Genomic DNA, 23,743 nt, shown 5'->3' on the forward strand with positions numbered 1-23,743 from the left:
AGAATTCATCTCTTCCCGTGGAAAAATTCTTATTTTTTTATTAAAAATAAAACTGTTTAGTTAAAAAAAGTGAGTGAAAAATCCTTCTTCGTTGGAAAATCAACTCTTCTGTTAAAAGTTCATATTTTTGGTTAAAAATTCAACAAGTTTGTTAAAAAGTCGTCTATTTTGTTGAAAATGCAATATTTAAACTTGACATGCCAGAATTAAACACGTGAGTCATGATTCTATCTTGAAATTTAATAACGAAAAATCATTTTTAATTTTTATTTACTTAAACTAATGCCTGTTTCTTTTTATATTAAGTTTTTATATATTCTCATGGTAGTTAGGATTTTGATTCTAACTGTAACTAGTTACTTTTTTGCGCAAAGCAACGCAACTGCAACTAGTTACTCACAAAAAGTAACTTACCCAACACTGCCCGTTAATCACCTCAAACAAAAGAAAAATATTTTCCCAAACCCTGCCGTAATCGGAATCTGACATCCGCGTCAACTTGATTGCAACATACCCCGGTGAAGACAATAAAAATCCAAGGCCGTTCATATTTCCCAGCTGGTACCGGCAAAACGACACGATGCTTCCTGCGTGTTTACACAGCCTGTATTAATGATCATGCGTGATTACAATTCCTCTGCAACTATTAAGAGCGATTGCCCCTTCGTGAGTTCGAGTTTACAGGCTTTGCTAACACAATAGCAATAGGATCCAGTCTGAATAAACTGCAGAGAACGGTGGACTGGATGTGTACCACGTTACCTGGTGTCTCCGACTCTAGGGCTCTACGCCACTACGGCATGGCACTACTCGCGACGGGTCTCTCGTGTGTTGCTTCAGTTGGTATTGGTGCATAGCACCACTCCACTCACTTCGTTCCAGGCGTCAGTGACTTCGCGTCCGCCGGTCCGTTCGGATCTCCTTGAAAAAGTACGAAAAACACCCTCTCCTCGGTCATCTTCAGTCTGACTAAATTTATCCTCACCTGACCATTCTTCAATTCGACCAAAATCCTTCATTTTCTTTAATATATGTAGGCTTCATCTATTTTTAAATGTGCAACCAAAAATTGAGTGAATTGTTCAAAATTAGTGAAGTTCAAAATTGTGAAAGCTGCTTCTAAAATTCAGGCAAAGGGCCCAAAAATCTTGTCTGTCACTTTGTGGACCAGCAAATTTCCATCTTTCTTTTAGTTCCCAATTTTACCTGGTCCCCAATTTTGTGAACCTCGTGACTTGGTTTTTTTTTCTGGTACCAGGTTATGGGAATGTAAATTTACCCCAACGTGCATAAACCTTGAGACGATTGACCCCTAAGGCATTTGGAGTTGGTACTCGGTTGTCAGAGGCTTTACGGAAAGGTTTACGAACTTGTTCTCAATTCGAGAGGTGAATATCGGTAACTCGTTTGAATCTACATAAATAATAGTCGAGTCTTCTAGACCAATCAATTCCCAACTGGGAGGAGGGTATTCCGACAATTTGTCGAGAAACGATTTACGATGGATAATTTATTGCCGGAAAATCGAAGGCTATCAGAGTAAAAGCAGTATCTGGGGCTTTCATAAAGTCAGCACTCGTCTCATCAATAGGAGGACTTTCATACCAATATCCTGTAAAACTGAAATTATTTTTAGAAATGAAGACTTTGGGTTCTTCTTCTTTGGTTCGATTTCATGGAGGAATGTGGTCATCGTTGATTCTGTAGATGGAATGCAATTTCAAACTATTAAAATTGGCATCTTTTGGCGAATCAACAACTGGAGATTTTTGGTTTCAAAACCAGTAGATTTTGGTTGTCTACTTTCTTCATCGGATATTGGTTGACTTATTAAAAAAACACCAACTTCCTGATAGATTCCCTTACCTATTAATGTAGATCCCGTCACTCACCCTGTTCTAAACTTTCCGGAAATTAAATCCTCCCTGCTCATTCAACCCCTAGAGACTAATCACAAAAACAATTCTCTTCCAGGTGTCCATAATGAGTTGAACCAACAATTTCGACAAGAGTACCCAAAGGTCATTCCTGAAACCCGGAGCCGGAAGTAATCCGCCCGGTCGTAGGACATCGAGCAACAGCTCAGACCCAGTTCCATCAAGGGGTTTGAAGGTACCCCATGGTGACTTTCGAAGTATATAAATCGACTCTGGATCTGAAAGCTCGCTCTGATGGTCAGTAGGAAACGAACAGTAAATCATAAACGCCACGGGGTTCGACTCAGGAGGAGATAAGTGCCTTCGTGTTGATCGCAGGTCGCGCGATATCCTGCGGATTGAGTGTGGCCGATCGAGCGATGATCCGCCCATCTATCCATCTTCCACCGCCCAAAAATTGCCAGACTTAAAACTCTCTTTCAAAAAATCCCAAAACCAAAATGTTAATCAACTTCCCAGTGAATGATCAGACTCTAGAGACGATGACGGAAACGCTGATTATAATTGATTTTCTGGCTCAGAAGAAGTGCACCAAAAGTGATAATCTCTAAGGAAGATATGAAAATGCGTCAGCTTCTAGAGTGTTCAACAGGAAAAGTGACAGTGACTGACCGAGTCAAGTGACATAATTGAATCAAGTGCCGTCCGACCTGTTATTAAGCGGTAAACCACTGCCGAGTTGTCGGCAATGGTCGAGGCAAAATGCGAGATCTGAAATCAGTGAAGTGCTATTTTTGTTAAATATATCATTTGATACTTTTAGATGATTTCATAAGATTTAAATCATATACACTTATACAGAATTATTCTCCAATAAGATAATCTTATATTTTCATATTACATATCATCATCATTGGGGAATAGAGTGCCAGTTTTCGAAACCAGTTACCGTCTCAGGATTTCCAAAGTGCTTCCAAGTGATATCTAGCTGGTGATTATTAAAAATGTCATCAAATGGAGAGTTTTCAACTATATCGAGCGGAGAGATTCCCTCATTGCCGAAATCACTTCCGAGCTCGAGGGAGGCCACAGCGGATGGAAATTCAAGTTCGGGGGGTAGTTTCGTACCTCTAAGGGAGTTCCTCGACAGATTTTCGCTGCCGAGGGTCGTCAGACTTGAAGGAACTGCAGGTAGACCCGTCTTGCTGTATAAGCAACAGCACAGGTCGCTGAGAGTGACTGCTACACTTCTGATGCATCGGTACCGACATGACGTTAAAGTGGGACCGGAGATTGTTATTCCCGAGGGATATCCGGGTGAGTACTTTTTTTTTGTCTATAATTACCTCTTATGTTGATAAGAATACTTATGCGCATGTATAAATTCCATATATCATTACTGCGCAGTTATAAAAAACATATCACTCTACTGTGCAGCTGTAACTATCGTAGGGAACATGTGCAGAGCTATACATTCCGTATATCTCTACTGCGCATATTTAAATAAATTGTAACACTTTTGCGATATGGACTTAATGTAAACAAAATTATTTTGTACGAAAATTTGTTATCCCAATGGCAGTGATTAATTGTGTTATAATACTATTCCTGATGAAAGAAACTATTATTGCTATCTTCTGACTGCACAGTCGTGCTTTAGAGCCCGGGTGAAGCTTCGCAGTAGAGTTTTATGATACCAATATTTGCGGATGAGCAGAAGATGTCCACAATGTCATGCTCAGGGACAATCTTGCAGAATTCCCCTCATTGTAACTTGACTTCAAGAGTTATTTTGACGCTGATCTCGTCCCTTCGTTGAATTTCCTCGCCAATCGCGTTAGAGAATTTATAAGTCACTGCGTGTGGTAAAGCCCGAGGGTCTTTGCTCAGTGGTAAACGCGCTAATAGGTTTGCCAAGCCGCCACATGGCACAACACTTAACGCCTTTTGAGTTTGCTACCGAGTCTAGCTTCAAGAAAAACAAAGTGAAATTGTTATTATTACTATATGTTAAAGTCTCTATATTACAAAGAGCAAGTCCCATTACAAGTCTGTACAATGTATACTACATCCACTATTCCTTATACTTTGTTTTAGACACTATGTACGTTCGCTATAATCTATTTTCTCAAGTTCAAACCCGGAAGATCTCTTTGTTGAGCTTCGAAAGAAACTTTTCCAGAAATTGACTCTTGAAGATTCACTCGACAAAGTAACCATCTCTTACTTTATAATTGCCCATTTGATCTAATGGTCCAGCTGCCTTACTCTCCTCAGGTTACAACCCATAATTTCTAATTAGCTAATAACCAGTGTTTATACCAGCAAACCACGAGGTACCATAGTAGCTCTAAAAGTCGAGGGCTTTCGTAATCTAAGAGCCGATTTTTCTTCTCGAACCGGGAAAGACACGTTCGGTATCATAACTGCTCGTTTTTTTTCACAGGATTAGTTTTTCCCAGTAGCCCCTAATGATACCAATTCGAATGGTCTTCGGCAGCGATCAGAAATCGCTGTGTACAACATTTACCGTTCAGGCAATTTAGACTTTTATAACTTCTTGGAACAATATTAGAAGAAAATCATATAAATCCTTTCCGAAACTTTACCACCTTTTCTTTAAAAACCTATCTTGTTCTGGCTCAAAGGCTCTAATATTAGGTGTTCTAATCCGATGTTTTTCTGTTTTGCTCATCAATTATGTTTCGACCTTGTGTCCTCCCACGAGAATCTTTAGCACATCCGAGATACTTTCCTTCTTTCTCGCACTTCCTTTCACTGTGAAATTCCTGCGCCACCTCATCTGTCCTCGATTCGAGAACTTGGGAGACTATTTACGCAAATCGATATTCGATTAAATCGCCAAAGGCGAAAATAAACCTTCATATCCTAATCAATCTCTTTCATCTTCTTACAATCAGAACTTTCCATGAGCCCCCCTTTACGACACAAGCTTGTCAAAAGGATTTAACTATTTTTGATTTGATAAATAAATCCGAATATATGAATATACTAGAATTTATACAAAGAATTACAAAATTGTCTTCTTTCCTGATGAGTTTTGGACTGATAGATTATATCTGTCAGATATCAAGGGAGTGTCTGAAAGAGCTCGCTCGTAAATTCGCATTTGAAAGAGCCTGCTGCTGCAAAGGCAGGTTATTGAGGGCGTAACAGTAAATTGAGTAGGAAAACATTATTTAACGCCTACAAATTCCACGCGGGACTATGATTCAGAGTAGTATATGCTATTTGCGCAGAAGAACGAAGAACCGCCTTTTATCCAGGTGTTAGTTAACGCGTCACCAAGAATTGCGCGAGTACATACTACATAGATAGACTGTGTACCGTTTCATTGGTCTCGTACGGCAGATTCCCGAGTGGACATTTACTCCTGACATTCTTACCTTTACTTTGCGTCATCAAGGAATCTGACGAGTTCCATTTCGCTCGAGGATGTTATCCTCTCGTCATCGAGCGACTCATTCCCTCTGAGTCAACAAACTTCTCAAAGATCGATTACTTAATTGCTCATCAAGATTCTTGCGATATGAGAAAAAATATTGCATGTAGTCATTTATGTTGTAGAGGTCTGTGGATATTGCTTAGGAATGCATCTTCTTGGCGAAATCTACATATGCATAAGCAGAGATGTCATAAGACAATTGATATTCTGTAATATCACGTAATCACTATTAGGCAGATGTAAGTACCATAGAAACTTACTGCCAAGCCATAGGTACCAAACGTATTTACTGCGCATCTGTTGGTAATATACGAGTTTCCTGCGCACCCATATAAGTGCTGCAGCACTTTACAGCGCATTTATATATAATATAAAAGCTTATTGTGCTTGTCGTATATTGCTTAGATATTAGTATTCCTAATCATATAGAATAGAAGAAAAAACTGAACTTTCTAAAGGGTATATTTTCATTGAGATGGAACTTGTGATGCAAAATAATTTTTTTAATCTAAAAAAAAACGATTGTACCACGAATATAATTCCAATGAAAAAGTACCTTATGATAATTTTCGTGTTTTCGTGGATAGTACCCCCTCCTCAATTGTTTGCAAAATATTTCCTCCAGACTAAATTTTGTGATTGCGCCTCTGGCGTATCAAATGAATGGTTGCGCAGTACACGTATATTATATTTTAGGCTGCGCAGTATTCTTATATTAAACTTTAGGCTGCATTTGCGTAAAAGGGATCAGAAGTGCCTAAAACTGTGCAGTAAAATTATACGGTACTTTTCCCTGCGCAGTACAATCCTGTGATGTTTGAGACTAGTCACCTGCACAGTAAAGTTTTCCATCAGTAATTGAAAAAAATAAGTAATTAAAAAAATTCAATCATTGCCGAAGTGCAGAAAACGTTCAGTAAATGCAAATTCATTGCAATTTCAATCATTCATTTTCACAGAATGGGCGGGGCAGGTAAATATAAACTTTGGATCTCACTTTGAACTCTTGTTCATCCCGAATAAATCCTAGATCACGAATAATCTGCATCTTTCCCACGGCTATCACTAGAAACGATTAAAATGAAAATAGAAAGGTTTATGGTTGCCAGTAGGAATGCGATATAAAGTTCACGGGACTTTGATTTTCCTTTCGAGGGAAAGTGACCCTCTCATTGTAGAAAAATCAACAAAATAAATTCTCATTTTTATCTTTTTCTGGTTTAAAAAGAGATATATATTTTTTAATGGCGAGAACATAGACAGATAGACTAATTTTAGGACTCTTCTCTGCAATTCTCTGCCGAAGGTTATATCCACGACATAATGACCGTTATTTAAAAGCGAGACGATTCTCTTCTTGCCGAGGGCACGTCTGGTGAAACATTCCTGCCCCGCGCAAAATATCTATAGGTGGTCTACCTTGTGCGATAACAAAGATAGAAGATTCTACTTCTAGAATCATCCACCTCACATTTATCCATTTAGGCTCGCCAATTATTTCACATTTTCAAAATTCCTTCCTCTTCACACTACACATCTCCCCATTCCTCCCATAAAATACTTGTGATCCCATAAACTCCTTTACTTAATATAAAATTGCTACACTACACTTCTATAAAATTCTTCCGGTAGTCTTATCTCTATAAAATGATCATAAAGTCTTATCACCGATGTAGCTTTTCGTTGGAAACGAGGGAGATAAAACAGCTCGTGACCCAGGAGTCCGTCGACCCTGGTACCAAGTTTACGCGCCTAATAAATTACTGTATAAACTGGATCCAAGTCGTTCCAGGGTTACACGAATGGTAGTTAAAGCAAGGGTCGGTAATTTGTGCGATATCGCCCATTGGTGCTATCAGTCCCTGGAATCGGATGCTCGGTTAAATCTTGCCTGGTAATTTTATCCCGGTTGAAGTTTCGAATTGCCCGCAGATTCCATTTCGCCTTCCATGAGTTCGAAGACAGAGCGTTCCGAGCCCTAGCGCTACTTGCTCGACTTGTTCTTTTTGCGGTGAAACCGAGAAAGAACCGCGATCGAATCGGGTTTATTACAGAATCGTCGGAATCCAGCTCTTGAAAATATCTCCAATAGGTTCGCATCGAAAGTCATTGAAAAAGTCGTTCCTACCTTATACCTTATACCTTGTAGCTCTCAAAGTATCCAAAACTTTTTTCTCTCGCTTTTATCTCCTATTGCTTTTCCATTTGCGAAACTATTTTCAGAGCTGAAAAAGATCGCACTTGTCAGCAGTTTTATCTTCAGAATTGTATTTTCAACGAGGGGATCATAAGCATTCCAACTATGTTTTTACATTATTGTTATCTTCATTCTTTGAAAAATTAAACTCTCCAGAAGAGTCCTACTGCACAAATAGGCTCTGGAGTGCCTATGACTGTGCAATATAGTTCTATAATTCTTATAACTAACGCAACATGAGTCTGAAGTTCTTAAATTTGTGTGAAAGGTCTCAGAAGTGTCTATGACTGCGCAGTACACTTATGCGGTACTTTTTCATGCGCAGTACAGTTATGTGACTTTTGGCGATGCGCAGTAATCTAAGATAACACTTTCGACTGCACAGTGGGATCTTAGATTGCCTAAGGCTGCGCAGTAAACTTCAGTGATATCTCATAACACAACTGTACTAAAAACTAGACTATTTCATACCCAGCGAAGCGGATCGGTCGATTTCGTTTAGAAATACGATCCTCGGCCGTTTTTTCGTCCCACGGCTACCATTGATGTGCGGAAAAAAGCGGTAGATTTAAAGTCTGGATGATTTATATCAGCGAGGGGGTTTCGCTGCATATGCGATATTCAAGAGAGAAACGTGAGGGAGAGAAGCGCGCGGTTGGCGTTTTGCTGCCGTAGAATTCCTCATGGAATACTATTCCCTGGTACCAATATCTTTTGATATAATATTAGCTTGGCGAGAATCGAACCGTGACAGTGGCGTGTGGTTTATGCACAATGTTCGGTGTGACTTACAATCGGATTCGCGTTCTCGGTTTGCTAGAGATGCTTTACAAACGCGCTTATTTCCCGAGGCACGTCTCGTCGCTCGTTATGTACGTGTTATTTTCATCTTTTCGCACCTACAGCAAATCTTTTTATATTGTTCATCTTCGATAAATAAAGTGAAGATCGAATTACGACCGTACGGGCAGAAATGTAGATGTTTCGTTTCAAGCTTATGTAGATATGGTTATTGCATTTGTGCCAACAGTATAATTACAACCAATGGTATTATAAATTTAAAGATACACTACTTACTATTCATAGTTTATATTGTATACTGTTCATTATTTTGTAATTCACTATAGGTTCATTAAAACAGATTCATTCGAATTAATTCAAGTTCTTCAGCGAGCATAGGGATCTGTATCAGAGCGGATTGAAAATACTCAAATTAGTCGAATCATTTGAGCTGAGGAAAAAACAATTTGTAGGTTGGCGTCCAAAAAGAGAGTAGAAAAGATCTTTTGAAATCGGTTGGTATCGTATTTTCGATTTTTCATTTAAAAATTGTTTAAATTCAAAAACAATTTCTATTTTTTCGAAAATTATGGCGATTTTTTTTCAGTAACGTTTCTTTCAGATTGAGTCATGTGCACACATTTTCGAAAAAGTTGAACATATCGATCCTGAAATTTCTTCTGCTCGAACCAAAGAAATATGTTATAATTTTTCTTTTCCGCAATTTTTTTTATGATTTAGGAATTTTGGCCAAATAGGAACATGGTTTTCTGGTTTTAGCTGAGGCAATTTTAGGCACATTTGCAAAAAATTATAAATTAAGCAAAAACTTTTCCTTTAATTTTTACTTTTTATTTATTTTTCACTAATAAAAACCACGTACGTGTATCAAAATTCACCATAATTTTTGAAGCAGTAGGATCCCTGAGCTCAAACGATTTGACTAATCTTGACATTTTCACTCCACCCTAATCTACATCCCTATAGCTGCACACTAAACATTCTTTTGCACTTAAATCTGCGTAGTAAACTTTACTGCGCTTATAGATGCACAGTAATATTTTATCTTACTTAATCCTGCACAGTTGTATGTTATTTATATTTACGCAGTATAATTTTATGTTACTTACGGTTGTGCAGTAAACTGTTATCATACTTATATATGCGCAGTAGAGTTTTTTATGTTACTCATGAACGCAATCGTATTTCATGATACTTATGATTACACAGTGATCTTCGATTTGATTGGAAATCTTTGGTATTATATTAATTTTTTCTAGTTCATTGTCCTAATGCGTATTTTGTAAATATTTCACTAAAAACATCTTTACTGAACGATAGATTTATTATATTTATAGATAAAAAATGTTTTGATACCAAAAAGGATCTATTTTTCAAGTCTCATGAGCTTTCACTTTTATAAGATCTCTGTTTCTACTTTTAGAAGTTGATCTTACCAGTTTGAACACAATTTCCTTCCCCTGAGGGTTGGGAGTCCAAAAGCGAAGACAACTAGAATTTTTTCGCCAGAATCCTCTTGGGAAGAACTTTGAGGTGCACCGATCGGCTCGCATATAGGCATTCCAAGTTGAACGATTGCAGCTTTTTAGGGATGGTTTCGAAGCGATGCTTGGCTGGGCATTCGGGCCGGCATTCTTAAATCAATTAGCAACAACCAAAAGAACCAGGCGACCTTCGATTATCCGACCACTCGGCTACTGTGTCTCCCTTACCCCTTGCTACGATTCTTGAGTTAGGAGGCTTTTTTAATTTAAAAGCGTCTGCTTTAGAAAAAGCCCTTCTTCTCGTAAACGCGACATACGCTTGTCTTCTCTCTGAAAAGAAAAACTCCCTACTTGTCCATCGACCACCAACGCTGAAAAGTAACTAATACAGCCTTGAAAGTTCTAATTATCTAAAGATCTTCATCAAACTTCTTGAAGTACGTGATTTTTTATATAATAAAAATTTAACAAATTGTATAACTTCAAAATCTGAATAGCGTAGGAGTGCTATCAAATTTTTCATTTCATTTTGACATCAGCATTATCAGTTTCGCCGTAGAATTTCACATCGTCAAAGATAATTTTCAGATTTTTTACTAGCGCATTTGCGTCTGTCATAAATAATGTATATGTTTTTACTCTCGGACATTTCCATATATTTAAATTTGAAGGTTTTTAGTTTCCATAACACGCTTTTCTGATCGCGATTACTCGATTACGTCAGGGTTTATTGCTTCTGAATTCGCCCACATCGCTCGTAAATAAGGAAAGGATGAAAAGAGATGATTTCGATATAATGTTTTTCTGGCTCGCTTTTACGAGGAGAGTAGAGCCAGATGGCTTGGGGGCATCCAGGTGCCTCCCGGCGACCCCGGCTTTATAAAATACAACATGTATCTTCGTGTAGGAACTAATCCTGATTCAGCCTTTTAGTCTCGTCTCTCTCTTTCTCCCCCCCCCCTCTCTCTCACGTTGGGCCTTTAAAAGAAATTCCCTTCGACCTTATGTACTTTTATACGCCATAGAGAGGACAATGCCCTTCTCCCTCACCATGGACCCCATGCCATGGTCCAAAATCATTCGGAGGTAGATGCTATCTCTCTTGGGTTCATTGAACTCGCAAAACTTACCGAGGAACGTTTACCTTCCTGGTCCGTCGTTCCGCAGACCACAATCGATTTCGAGATCCGGTGATCGATAATTCGTTAGGGAAACTCCAGGAATTTTCGTCTGAACCTTACTCAAATTCTGCAACTGTGCGACTTTAATTGCTTCCAAATGAAAGGGAACTGAAGGTAGGGCAAGCGAACCTAATCTGTGTGAGGGGCCCGAATGGGGATCACTGTTGTTGCCCTCGTTAGTTGATAAATTATAAAACCGATTTTTATGGAATGTTTAAGTGTTTAGTCAAACAATGAAGTTAAACACTGAATCTAATATGTGGCAAGTCACAACACTATTATACAACAAAAATTATTTTCATAATGTTTTGTCAACTGACGTTTCTCATCATGGTTGAGTTAGCTGCTATTACGGACCGTGACAAATCCTTTGATATTTCAGTGACTATTTATTTTCTGAACATAAGACTTTTACCTTTCGCACAAAATATTTGTATTATTTTTATAATCACGTTTCCTGTTATTTTCTTACACAATTAGACAAATATTTTTACAACAAATTCTTTCATCATGATCCTAACGTAAAGAACATTTTGTAAACATTTTGTAACTTGTGAGCGAAAATTCGTAATAAATGAAAGTTTTCACGAATTAACATTTCTACCGCCCAAGGATATCATTAATAAAAAAAATGTATTGTCATTGCTCAACTTTATTTTTTAAACAACCTGTTTTTGATGGAATGCTTGGTTTTAACTTTTTCTGAGCCTGATATTCGCATTGGGACCCTGGGTTAAAATGCCAATAAAAATGAGATCAAAACAAACATGTTCTCAAACTGATATTGTTCGTCAAATTCGGCAATTTTTATTTTTCATACCGAAGGATCAACCTAACACTTTCTACCAAAGAACTTAAGTTTCTTAAGCCCTATCCACATTTGTTTCTTTTTCCTTATAATTTCGTAATTATCCGCAAAAAAATACAAAGAAGTTATTCAATAGCTATACTAAAATAGCACATTTTCTCGTTTCAAGAGATAAAACGAAATAAATTCAATGGAATTTTAATGGTTCAATTTATTATAATTTACATCAATTCAGTTTAATTTATTTAAATTTATAAAAATTCACTTTAATTAGCGTGAATTTTTAATAATTTTATTCAATCTAATTAATTAAATTTATTTTAATTTACTAGAATTCAATTCAATTTACTTGAATTTAATAGAACTCAGTTGAATTTATTCAAATAAACAAAAATGCACTTGAATTTTTTCTATCAGGCTTAAAATTCCCTATAATTTATCATAATTTATTTAAATTTACTTTAATTAAACACAATCCATGTGAATTTGTTAAAAATTAGTTGAATCTTTTTGAATTCACTATAATTCAGTTAAATTAATTTGAATTTACTAGAATTCAAATAAATTCATTTGAATTTAGTAAAATTCAGTTAAATTTATTCAAATAAAAAAATGTACTTGGACTTTCTCTGGCTTGAAATTTATTATATCTTATAATTTATTTTAATTTACTTTAGTTAAGTTTCATTCACAAGAATTTACCTAAATTTGTTCAAATTACCCACTAGATTTCGCTAAAGTTTATTGGCATCTACTAGATTTACTTGAATTTAGGAGAATTTTCTTCAATGCTTTATAACATTCGCATTTTCTGTAATTCGCTTGAATTTCCTTTTTGGTTGCATTTATTTGCATTTACTAGAGTTCAATAGATTTGAGCGTATAAAGTTAAATTTATTATAATTTACTTGAACACACGCCATATGAACATATATTATAATGAAGAAAGTTCCGCTTAGGATTATTCTTGTTGATATTATAAACAAATTTAATAAACAAATGCACTATTCAGGAATTTGTCGACAGAAAAAAATAGTTTTCTTTAAAGTCAGTTTTTTTAAATCAGAAACCCCCTGATAATTCCAAAAAAATGTACAATTTGTTGGTAAATTTCATGATTTTTCGTAAGAAATTAAATGAATACATTATTCTGTCATTTGACGACGGAAAATGTTAGTTTTTTCAATGTCAGTCCTTTTAATTGGGAACCTCGTGATAATTTTAGCAACATTCAAAATTAGTTAATAAATTTTTTGTTTTTCTCAAACAAATTTAATTAAAAAATACATTATTCAGGCATCTCTCGTTCGAAAACAGACTTTTCCCCCTATGTTAGTCCTTTAATTTGTGAACTTCACGATAATTTCCGAAAATTCATAATTAGTTGAATAATTTTATATCTTCTTTAAACTTGACATCTTTAATTGAAGGGACTAAAATTGAAAAAATAATTTTTTGTTAACAAATACCGGAATAGCGCATATTCTAAATAAATTCATTTTTTTAACCATAAATGAATTAACAAATTATAAATGTTGCTGGAATTACCATGAAGTTCCCAATTAAAAGCAGTGATCACATCGACAAAAACAAATTTTTCCGTCTACAATTATCCGGCTAATATATTTCTTTGAAAAAGACAGACAATTTAGAATCGAATTTCCAATTAGATGGAGTGACATTGAAAAAAACGAATATTTTCGTTAAAAAATGCACGAACAGTGCACTTTTTAATTAACTTTCTTTAAGAAAACATAATAATAATCAACCAATTATGAATGTGTTTGAAATTTTCATTTTTTTCCCAATTTAAAGGACTAAAGATGGAGAGAGAAAAAAATAGTTTTTTAGTCGACAAATGCCCGAATAATGCATTTGTTTATTAATTTCTTTTCAGAAAATTATACAATTTATGAAGTAGTTATGAATGCTGCTGAAAGAAGAAAAAAGAAGTAAAAAAATGAATTTTTCCGCCGACAAATTCTGCTTTAATGCATTTGTTGATTATATTTGTCTTAAAAAGTAATAAAATTCATAAAAACATTACGATTTTTTCTGTAATTATCATGAAGTTCCTAATAAAAAAAAACTTACATTGAAAAAAAAAAAAACAATTTTTCTGTCGTCAAATGACTGAATAATGCATTTGTTTATTAAATTTTTTTCCAATATTCAAAAGAAGAATCTTAAGAGAAATGTTATTGACTGTTATAGACTGGGAATGTGAAATAGAAAAAGTCCATTTTTTTCGTCATAATTGTTTATTTATAAAAATTGAAAAATAAATATTTAAGGGCTGTATGTTATTTTGAGCCGAAAAAATCATTTTTTCGCACTGTGATACAAGTTCTGAGTTCAAACAGAAATGATAGAAAATATGAAAATCGCACCATAAAAATTTTGGTTTTTCTTATTACCTTAAGTGTGTGGTCCGGTTCAGACTTGGCTCTGATTATCTGAATACACTAATAGTGAAAAAATTATTTTGTTCTGAGACCGATTTAAAGCGGTCTGACCTGGGACTAGCCAAAATAGTTACACTTTTGGCCAGGCCCAGGCCAGACCACCTGGACAGCTTTATGACTGGAAACTGGTGTGGGCCGGGCCAGCGCCAGAAGACTCTTCACCATTAGCTAGAATTCAATTAATAGATATGAATTAAGTGACACTCAAATCTTGATATAAGACCCCTCGGCTTACGCTATTCGTAGAACTAATGAACTCCGCAGTTTCTTGATGAGAGGAGTCGCGGGGTCGAAAACGCGGATACGCTCAGTCAAGTGTGACTAATAGCTCGAGGGCCGCACTCTCATTGTGTTGGTTATTTCAGGTTGCGCCATGCGTTCAAATCCAACAGAAATGGTTCAGGTGGTCCTGCCTGTTTACATAATTATTCCCCCGATTTAGGATCAAGGTCAAAGCAGGCCATGTCCGAAACTCTTTTCCTAAATATGAACCCGAAACCTCCAAAAAAAATCCTGGCTACGCCACTGGAGTGTACTCATAAATTTAATGAAATTCAGTTAAGTTCATTAGAATCCAGGGGTAACAAATTATATTCAACCGGAAAGATCAGGTTCTAAAAGTGAAAAAAGATCTTGCGAAAGTGAAAGCTCTTGAGACTCGAAAAAACATCCTTTTTCGGTAATTCAGAAACATCTTCTATGTATAATTACAATGAATAATGTCCCATAAGGATCTTAAGTAAAAGATTCAAGGAAAATTAATTAGGTCAAGGCTCGTGTTTATTCATCCGATGGCGCCAGAAGATTCCAATGAATCCTTAAAATTCTGATTCAGGTCTTGTCTTATCAGATGCAGACCTGGTTGACTAAAGCCATAAAAGTATTTCTCATTTGTTTCTTAAATTGTATAGCCTTTCCAGGAAGGCAACATCTTAACTCAGAAATCGCTTTACTGAAAAAAAAGAAAAATTACCGCAAGGACGAATTTGTGCCCAATTGCGCAAAAGGCCTTCTTCTCTCACTTTCCATTTCCATGCGCATCCGACATGCACACTTAAACGCTCGACTCGCACGCGTTCAGGCAATAATAATTAGCAGAGATCACCATGTATCCGTTGAAAAAATCTACTCTTAGTGACGATATGACGCCACATTCTAAAGATTGTAGGACGCGCTTTTAGGTTTTTATTTCACCTTTTCAGCTTCCGTTGTGATTAATTAACACAATCAGACAATTATGAGATTATTGTTATAATTAAGGGCCAAATATCTTACAATTCTCACATAGTACAAAGAGCAAAGTGGGTTTTAATTATAATGGGAGTTTTAATCTCCGAGATTGTAAACGGTAAAACTGGTTTATAGCATGAAGATGCTTTTTCAATTGATGCGTTGCTCAACTTGCAAGATAAAATAGTTCGTTGATTAGAAAAAAGAAAAAGTCATTTTGTGCTGTATTTTAAATATAAAATATTTCGATTAGGGTGACCAGATGGTTTGATCCGAAAATCGGGACATTATTTCACGATCACACCGTTCAGCCTCTAATGTCCCCGAACTTGAATATAATTTTATTTAAGGTGCTTTATTTATAAAAAAAGCATAAATTTTGAAATCAAAATGGAATAGTTTTATTTACAGTTAAAAAATTCATTTTCAGTCATCAAAAACTAATTTTCTACGGAATAGTTAAATTTTCAACCAAAGAAATGAATTGTCAACCAAGAAGATTAATTTCTCACAAAAAGATTAATATTCTATTACAAAATATAAATTTTTAACCAAACCGTTGGATTTTTAACTAAAGAAAATAAGGTTTTGACCAAACCCTGTCACAAAATACGAATTTTTAACTAAATGCATGAATGAATGTTCAACCAATAGTTGAATTTTGAACTAAATAGGATCAACTTCCACTAAATAGGAAGTAATTTAATTTTCAGTTAAAAAAAATTTCTAAAATCCTTAACGGAAGAAATAAGTCTTAAGTCCCAAGGATGAATCTTCAATAAATAAAAAAAGAAATTTTGAACCAAATAGTTGCATTTTCAACTAAAATAAGGAATCTTAAACAAAAAAAATGAATCTTCAACAAAGTAGTTTAATTTTTACCAAAAAAGACCAATTTTCAACAAAATACATGATTTTTAACTAACAAAAAATGCAATCTATAATGGGATAGTTATATTTTCAGATAAAAAGAATTAATTGTCGACAAAAAAAGAATTAAAAAAAATAGCTAATTTTTAACTAAAAAAGTTAATTTTCAGCTAAGCACAGGAATTTTTAACTAAAAACGATAACATTTCATCCTTAAATAAGATATTTATATTTCCATTAAAAAAATTAATGTTTAACTATTAAAAACAAATTTTCTGCATGATAGTTAAATTTTCAACTAAGAAAATAAATTGTCAACAAATTACATGGATTTTTAACTAAAAAATCTGCCCGCCACACGGGCACAGTCTCATCGCGCGCTGCGTGCGCGGCTCGCAAATTCGAGCGCGCCCAGGGCGCGACTGTTGGTTCTCGCGCTTCGCGCTCGATGTTACATTTATCTCGCGCTACGCGCTCGGTCTTTATATTTTCGCACATTCTTGCGCAAACATTTTTAAATTAAGACTCAAAACATCCACCACTGTAATTTTGTGATTGTGAATTCTCTTTCGTTAAAAAATCTTAGCTCGAGAGTTTGAGCGCACCTACGGCACGCGACTGATGGCAATCGCACTCCGCACTTAGTCTTTGTATTTCTTCCGCATTCGGGCACACACCTTTTAAAATCAAAGGTGAGCGGAGCGACAACTGTCATTTTGTGATTTGACTCTCTTTTGTTAAAGCTCTTTTGGCTTTAACGAAAACATTCTCATCACGTATCTCGTGCTTCGCACTCGATTCTGTCCAACCTGTCAACTTTTCTACATTATACACAACACTTTTATATCAATTATAATACATTTTTTATGTAACTCTGCCAGGGATTACTTATTAAAAAATTTCAAAATAAAAGCAAATTGTATTTATCATGATTATTTTTGTATTTGTTTCTTATTTTGCTTTAAATTGTATTCTGAGCTGCTCTGACACATGTATCATTTCAATAAATGTGTATAATTGCAATTCATAATATGCATAAAAATTGAATCATACTAATTCTTATTTCCATGTTTTTATAATTTTTAATATTGTTTTTTGCGATTAAATAAAAACTACTGCGCATCTATATAGGGTCTAATACAGGAACCTATATATGGTATTATATAGGAGCCTATGTCCTCTTTCGTCTTTTCTGTGCTTTTTACAAAAAGTTAATTTTTTAATTTTTAAGCTTATGTTTTACGATTGAAAGAAAATCTACTTGTCCTATCGAAAAATGATTAATAATAAATGTATAGATCTTTTTAGTCGAACAACTGTTGTCTGCTAATTTAAGTTCATACCTTGTGTCGTTTTTTCAAACAAATTTAATATTTTTATTTAGAATGTTATTTTTTATGACTAAAGCAAAAACTACGTATCCCCTCAAAAATTATAGCTCTTTTTTGAATGAACAAGTTTTGTCTCATTTTTTTCGTACCTTATATCGAAAAGTGATTCATTATAAATTTGTAGTTCTTTCCAGGGCACGCAATTTGAGCTTTTTCATTTTTTTCGTTAGAAAAATTACATGTATATAACTTAAAAATCAAATTACCTAAAAAATGTGGGTCAAGTTTGGGTCCTATTTCAATCATGGAAGGCACTTATATTTTGGGCCCTATGTCAAATTGGAGCCTTATGTCATTTTTTGGTCCTATGTCCATATTGGGTCCTGTGTAAAATTTGGGTCTTATGGTAATTTTGGCGATGTGTCAATTTTTGGCTATATGTCCATTTTTTGTAATATGTGACATTTCGGGTCCTATATAAATTTTTGGTCTTATGTCAAAGTCGGATCCGTGACTATTTTTGGCCGTATGTCAATTTTGGTCCTATGTTAATTTTGGGTCCTACGTAAATTTGGGCTCATATGTCAATTTTGGGCCTAAAGTAAAATTTGGGCCTTGTGTCAATTTTGGGTCCTATGGGAGTTATGCCATAATTCAAATTTGGGTCCTATGTCAATTTCAGGAGCCATGTCAATTTTGGGACGTGGGTCAAATTTTGGGCCCTATCTCAAATTTTGACCTATGTCCATTTTTCGCCCCCATGTAAATTTTGGAACCTATACTGTTTTGAGCCTAATGTTCATATTGGGCCGCATGACGAACAGTCGGACGGACATTAAACCGAAATTATAGGGGTTTCTGCCCGAGGCTACTAAATCCTAAAAATAAATAGGCAATCGAAATTCTCATTTTGTATTAAAAATAATTTTCCCCTCAAAATAAAACACTAAACGCGCACGCAGCGCGCGATTGCTGATGCTCGTTTGATATAAAGTAGGAATTGATTCATAGAAGGGACTGAGATTGTGGAATTATGGGTCTAAGCACGTGATGGCTGTAAAGTAATTATTTGAGATGATACTGTTAGACTGTTGGTTGGTTTGTAACGCATCGTTAGGAACTTGAGCGCTGTTCGTGCAATTAAAATTGAAATCAGGTATGGACCCGAGAAGTAACTTTTCCTCTGGAATCCCGGACTCCCGAGCGATATTCCTCGCCTAGTTCTAATCTCTAATAAGATTTAAGCATTGGGATTCGTGCATACGTAATCCATGTCGTGTTGGCACGTAAGAACCCCATAAACGGCCAAACATCCGTTACCAGACTGAACGTGTTAACGTATTCACTATTCATAGTCACACTTTGAGATGCAACGTTAGTCGGACTAACGATGGATAGCATCTGCATAACTTCTATTTCAATAGCAACTATCGGATACCAACATGTAACCCAATGACTTGGCTTGATTCTCAATTCTTCATCCTTTTCTCATTAAAGCTGAACATTAATCATTGTTTCTTTGATAGGTGGGACCAAGGTGTTAGACAGTTTCGAATTTTGGTCCCATGTGAAAAAACATTCTGGCTCTAGCCCGGTCCAGACCAGACTGTCTGGTGTCCAGTCTTGACGCAGACCGTCTGGTCAGTCGCTTGCGTCTGGTCAGCCGCTTTTTATTTTCCGGTCTGCCACTCGCTGGAGGCCGATCAGAAACTGGCTGGAATCCCTTGATTTTTTTAATTTGGAAAAAAATCATCATTTTTCACTATAAGTGTATTTAAATTATCAGCGCAAAACCTGGACTAGACAAGGCTATCAAGGTGATAAAAAGGTCTTGTTTTTGATAATATGATTGTCTTCTTACCCATCATTTAAGACACCCTATAACTTTTTCGAAATATATCAGAAAAAATTTGCTGATCGAACTTAGAACATTTATTGTTCTTGGATAGCTCATCAGCGCCAGACCTGGGCCACACTATAATGTCAAGGTGACAAAGGAAAAAATTCTGGTTTTGGTAGTGTGGATTTCTTATTTTCTATCATTTTAGATACCCAACTTTATCGAAAGATGGAAAGGAAAAAATTTCTGATCGAACTTAGAAACTTTTTGTTCTGAGACAGCTGAATAGTGAAACTCCTGGGCCAAACCTGGGCCACACCTGACACCAGTCTGCCATGTGATAAATTCAACTTTATTTATATTTTTCAAATATAGTGCTCGTTCTTATAAAAAAAAACGTGATGGCACAAGTTTTACATCGGAAACAATTTATGTTAAAAATTCATCTTTTTAGGTTGAAAATTCAACTCTTAGATTGAAACTTAAACTAACTTATTAAACATTCGACCTTTTGGCTTAAAAATTTCAATATGTTGGTTGGAAATGAAACTGCTTGGTAGCAAAGTCGACTGTTTTGTAAAAAATGTTCTTTTTAAATTGAAAATATTTTTTCTTTAATGAAAATTTAACTATTTCGTTTATGGTTAAACAGTGATCTATTTTACTCTAAAAATTCAACTATTTAGTTGAAATTAAGTCTTTGTGGTTGAGTATTCAACTATTGGGTTAAAAACGTATGTATTTTGTTAAAAATCCGTATTTTACAGTAGAAAATAATTCTTATTGGTTGGCCGCTCATCTATTTTGGTACAAAATTTAATCATTTGGTGAAAATGCAATTGTTTTGTTGTAAGCTCCACTTTTCAACTTGAAAATTCTATATTTTGAATGAAATTTGTTTATTGACTACAAAATCATTCTTTGTTTAGAATTTAAGTATAATCCCGAGTAAAAATGCTTCGACTTGAATTTGACTTGAATTGCCCCCAATCAAGACATTCTGAAGTCGAAAAGTTGGACTTGAACATCTCTCAGTCTTAAGACGGAGCCAGTCCTCAGTTTATGTCTTGGAGACAAGTTTCTATGACTTAAGACATAAATTTATCTCTTGAGTCAAATTTTTATGACTCACGAATGGTTTATAACTTTGAGTGTATACCTGTCCTAACAAAAAGGGTCATTCTGACTGTCATAAAAGCTGTTGTTTGTTTTTACGTATTTTTAACGGCTTAGGAGATCCTTCTAGAAAATTACAATGTTTATTTTTTCAAAGAAAATTTTTAAGGTTTATACTCATTAAGACCCATAAATTCTAAATTTTTTAATTAAAAATAAATAATTTGATCATTAAAAAATCTTTGTTCATCAATTTTAATCTCATTTATGAGCCGAAAAAGGTTTGACCATCTTAGCCAAGACAAGGCTTGATTTCAGAAAAGTAAACGTCGTCTTAGCCAAGACAAGGCTCGACTTGAGAAAATTAAACACCGTTATAACTGTTGTGGTCATAAATGTAAGACGAAGGCTTATGTCTCGACTCAGTTTTTAGACGCAGCCAGACATCGATATCTTGGATACGAATGTCAAGACATAACCAAGTCGAACTCAAGTCGAATCATTTTTTGTTGGGATGTTAAAAAATGGTATTTTTTGGTCGAATTCAACTATTTTTTCTTTGAAATACAAATATTTCTTAGGTAAAGTATCTAATGTTACATTTTCTGTTGAAATTTCATTTTATTGTTCAAAGATTTAACTATTTTGTTGAAAATTTTTCTTTTTTTTCTTTGATAGAAATCTAATCTTCTTGCTTGAAAGTCCAACTACTTGGTTAAAAATGCATGTATTTTCTTCAAAATTTGTCTTTTACAGTAAAAAATTTAGTTGAAAATGCAACTGTTTTTTAGTAAGCTCGTAACTTTTAACTTAAAAAATTGATCTTTTTTGATCAATTTTGTTTTCTTCATTGTATGAAAAATCTTTTTTTGTGAGGATTAAAGTATTTTGTCGAAACTTCTTTTTTTGGTTCAATAAAACTGTTTTTTATTAAAAATTAAAATACTCCTTGGTTAAGACATCAAGTATCACATTTTTTTGGTTAAAAACTCATTTTATTGGTTGAAGGTTCAACTATTTCTTGAAATTTTTCGTAGACAATTGATAGCTTATAGTATAAAATTCAACAATTAAATTTTTTTATTATTTCACAAAGATTTCAAAGATTTTGCGAAGGCTTGTATACCGATTTCCAACTTTGAAAAGCTTTCAAAAATATTTTACAAATATTTCTAAGATTTCTAAAGATTTTAAACAATTCCACAAATATTTCAAATATTTTGTGAAAATGTCAAATATTTTTGAATAATGCTCGAGGATTTCACTGAGATTTCAAAAGATTTCAAAAAGATTTCAAATATTCAAGAGATTTCACAAATATTTTACAAAGCTTGTAAAAATTTCAAGAAATTCGGTAAAGATTTCGATTTTTTCAATTTCAATTTTTAATGATTGAATATCAGGTACTTTTAAAGTTTTCTTTTCAGACACGCTACAGGACAAATTTTGGGACAGCTGGAGATTGGAAGGTCAATTTCATTTATTTAGCCAAATCTATTATTTTAATTGTTTAATTGTTTACTGATTTCAATAAAATTATAGCTGCACATTATTGCTTTGTAGTTCTTTTCGTGCGCTGCTTTCGCTTCGAGAACCATATCTGAAATGCATGCATTAGCATTAGCACGATTTTCTTTTCCCTTTTCTTCTGCTAGAGCAACAATATCATTAAAGCACTTTTCCGCAAACTGTGAAGAAAAAAGTATAATATTTGATTTTTACGTAGAATTCTTTTTTTTTAATATGTATATTAATTATGGATAAAAACATTTAACAATGAAAAATCTTCCTGTTATAGACTTCATATCCCGCCACGTCGCACAGTGGGGTAAAATAAAAAAATGACTACATTTTTCAGAAAATGGGGCGAGTAGATTTTTTATTTTTCTTAATTTTTGTACCTATTAATTAGACGGTTGCGACGCCAGCCGCAGGCCATCTTGCTTCAATTCGCGCCGCCGCTGATTCAAATTCAGCGTCGTCGGCGTGGCGGCGTATCGGCGCACCAACTTAATATTAAGTATATTTATATGGTAAAGGATTTGCTGCGGAAATTCCGGCGACCAATTAGGAGTTAAAGTTAACGGATTTACATAAAGATCTTGTGATGCCAATTGATCTTTTTTTTCTACATATTTTAATATTTCCCAAGCTGTATGTCAACAAAAATACTAACTTGAACGTCACGCCGCCAGCGAGTAACAAAGAAGGCGGCGCGCCGCCTGCCGCCGATCAAAATTGCTCAAATCCCCGTCGCCAATCAAGAGTCTGTCGATGGAACTCTCTAATATTAATGCAAAGAGCGAAAACTGGTCGACTTTTTTTATTTCATTTTTTATCTAATGGACAAAACTTTTCGTATACTTTCCATAGCATGAATTCAATGCAGAGAGGTATACGAATAAAAAAAAATTGTTACACCGTGAACACAGTAAACACAAAGTGTTAATCTAACGCCAATTTCAGGGTATCAGATGCCTGCAACAAAAATTAGTCTACGTAGTGTGAATTATACCACTTCACAGGGTATCGTTTCCCTCGGACTTGGGGTACGAAATATTTAAAAAGATTTTAAACAATTTCACAAAAATCTCTAAAATGTTAGAATTAAATTTTATCTGTGAAAAAACACCTATCCTTCGCTCCGCTGGGGTTCGATTCCCAGAAGAGCGAAGGAGAGGGATCTTTTTTCACAGATAACATTTAATTGTGGGTCCGGATGCAATAAGGGCACATAAAATTTTTTCGTGCGAAAACGAAGTCCCCTGGAGGCTTTAGAAAAAATTTTCGAATTTTAATTTTCAAAAGATATATATGGATGTAAAATTTGATTGCGCATCTTTTTTTCTTAAGACAAAAAGTTGTAACTTTTTTAGTTTAAAAATTATAGCCAAAAAACTTACTTTTTTGAAAAAGTCGATTTTAATCCGTTTTTCTCTTCAACTCGTGCTCTGTACGTCAGTTTTTGGAATTTATGAATAAAATTTTCAGAAAATATACCTTAGGGTATCCTTCGATTCATAGAGGAACAGGAATTCAAAATAAAAAATTTGAAAAATTTTTAATAATTTTTTTCT

At 34.7% G+C, this 23,743-nt stretch overlaps 1 protein-coding gene across 2 annotated transcripts in view; it reads left to right on the plus strand.

Annotated features, from left to right (window-relative positions):
• The first annotated feature begins 859 nt into the window (after nucleotides 1-859).
• The window catches only part of LOC117170029, a 42,989-nt gene continuing 20,105 nt past the window's right edge, over nucleotides 860-23,743 (plus strand). The window contains exons 1-2 of one of the 2 annotated variants that reach the window (XM_033356550.1): nucleotides 860-930; nucleotides 1,975-3,194. In XM_033356550.1, coding sequence (XP_033212441.1) covers nucleotides 2,882-3,194 — 313 coding nt within the window. In that variant the 5' untranslated portion in view covers nucleotides 860-930; nucleotides 1,975-2,881. Of the gene's footprint in view, nucleotides 3,195-23,743 lie in introns of both variants that reach the window. The other variant, XM_033356555.1, reaches the window with a different exon arrangement.

This window comes from Belonocnema kinseyi, chromosome 1 (genome assembly GCF_010883055.1).
Source record: "Belonocnema kinseyi isolate 2016_QV_RU_SX_M_011 chromosome 1, B_treatae_v1, whole genome shotgun sequence".
Classification (NCBI taxonomy): Eukaryota; Metazoa; Arthropoda; class Insecta; order Hymenoptera; family Cynipidae; genus Belonocnema; species Belonocnema kinseyi.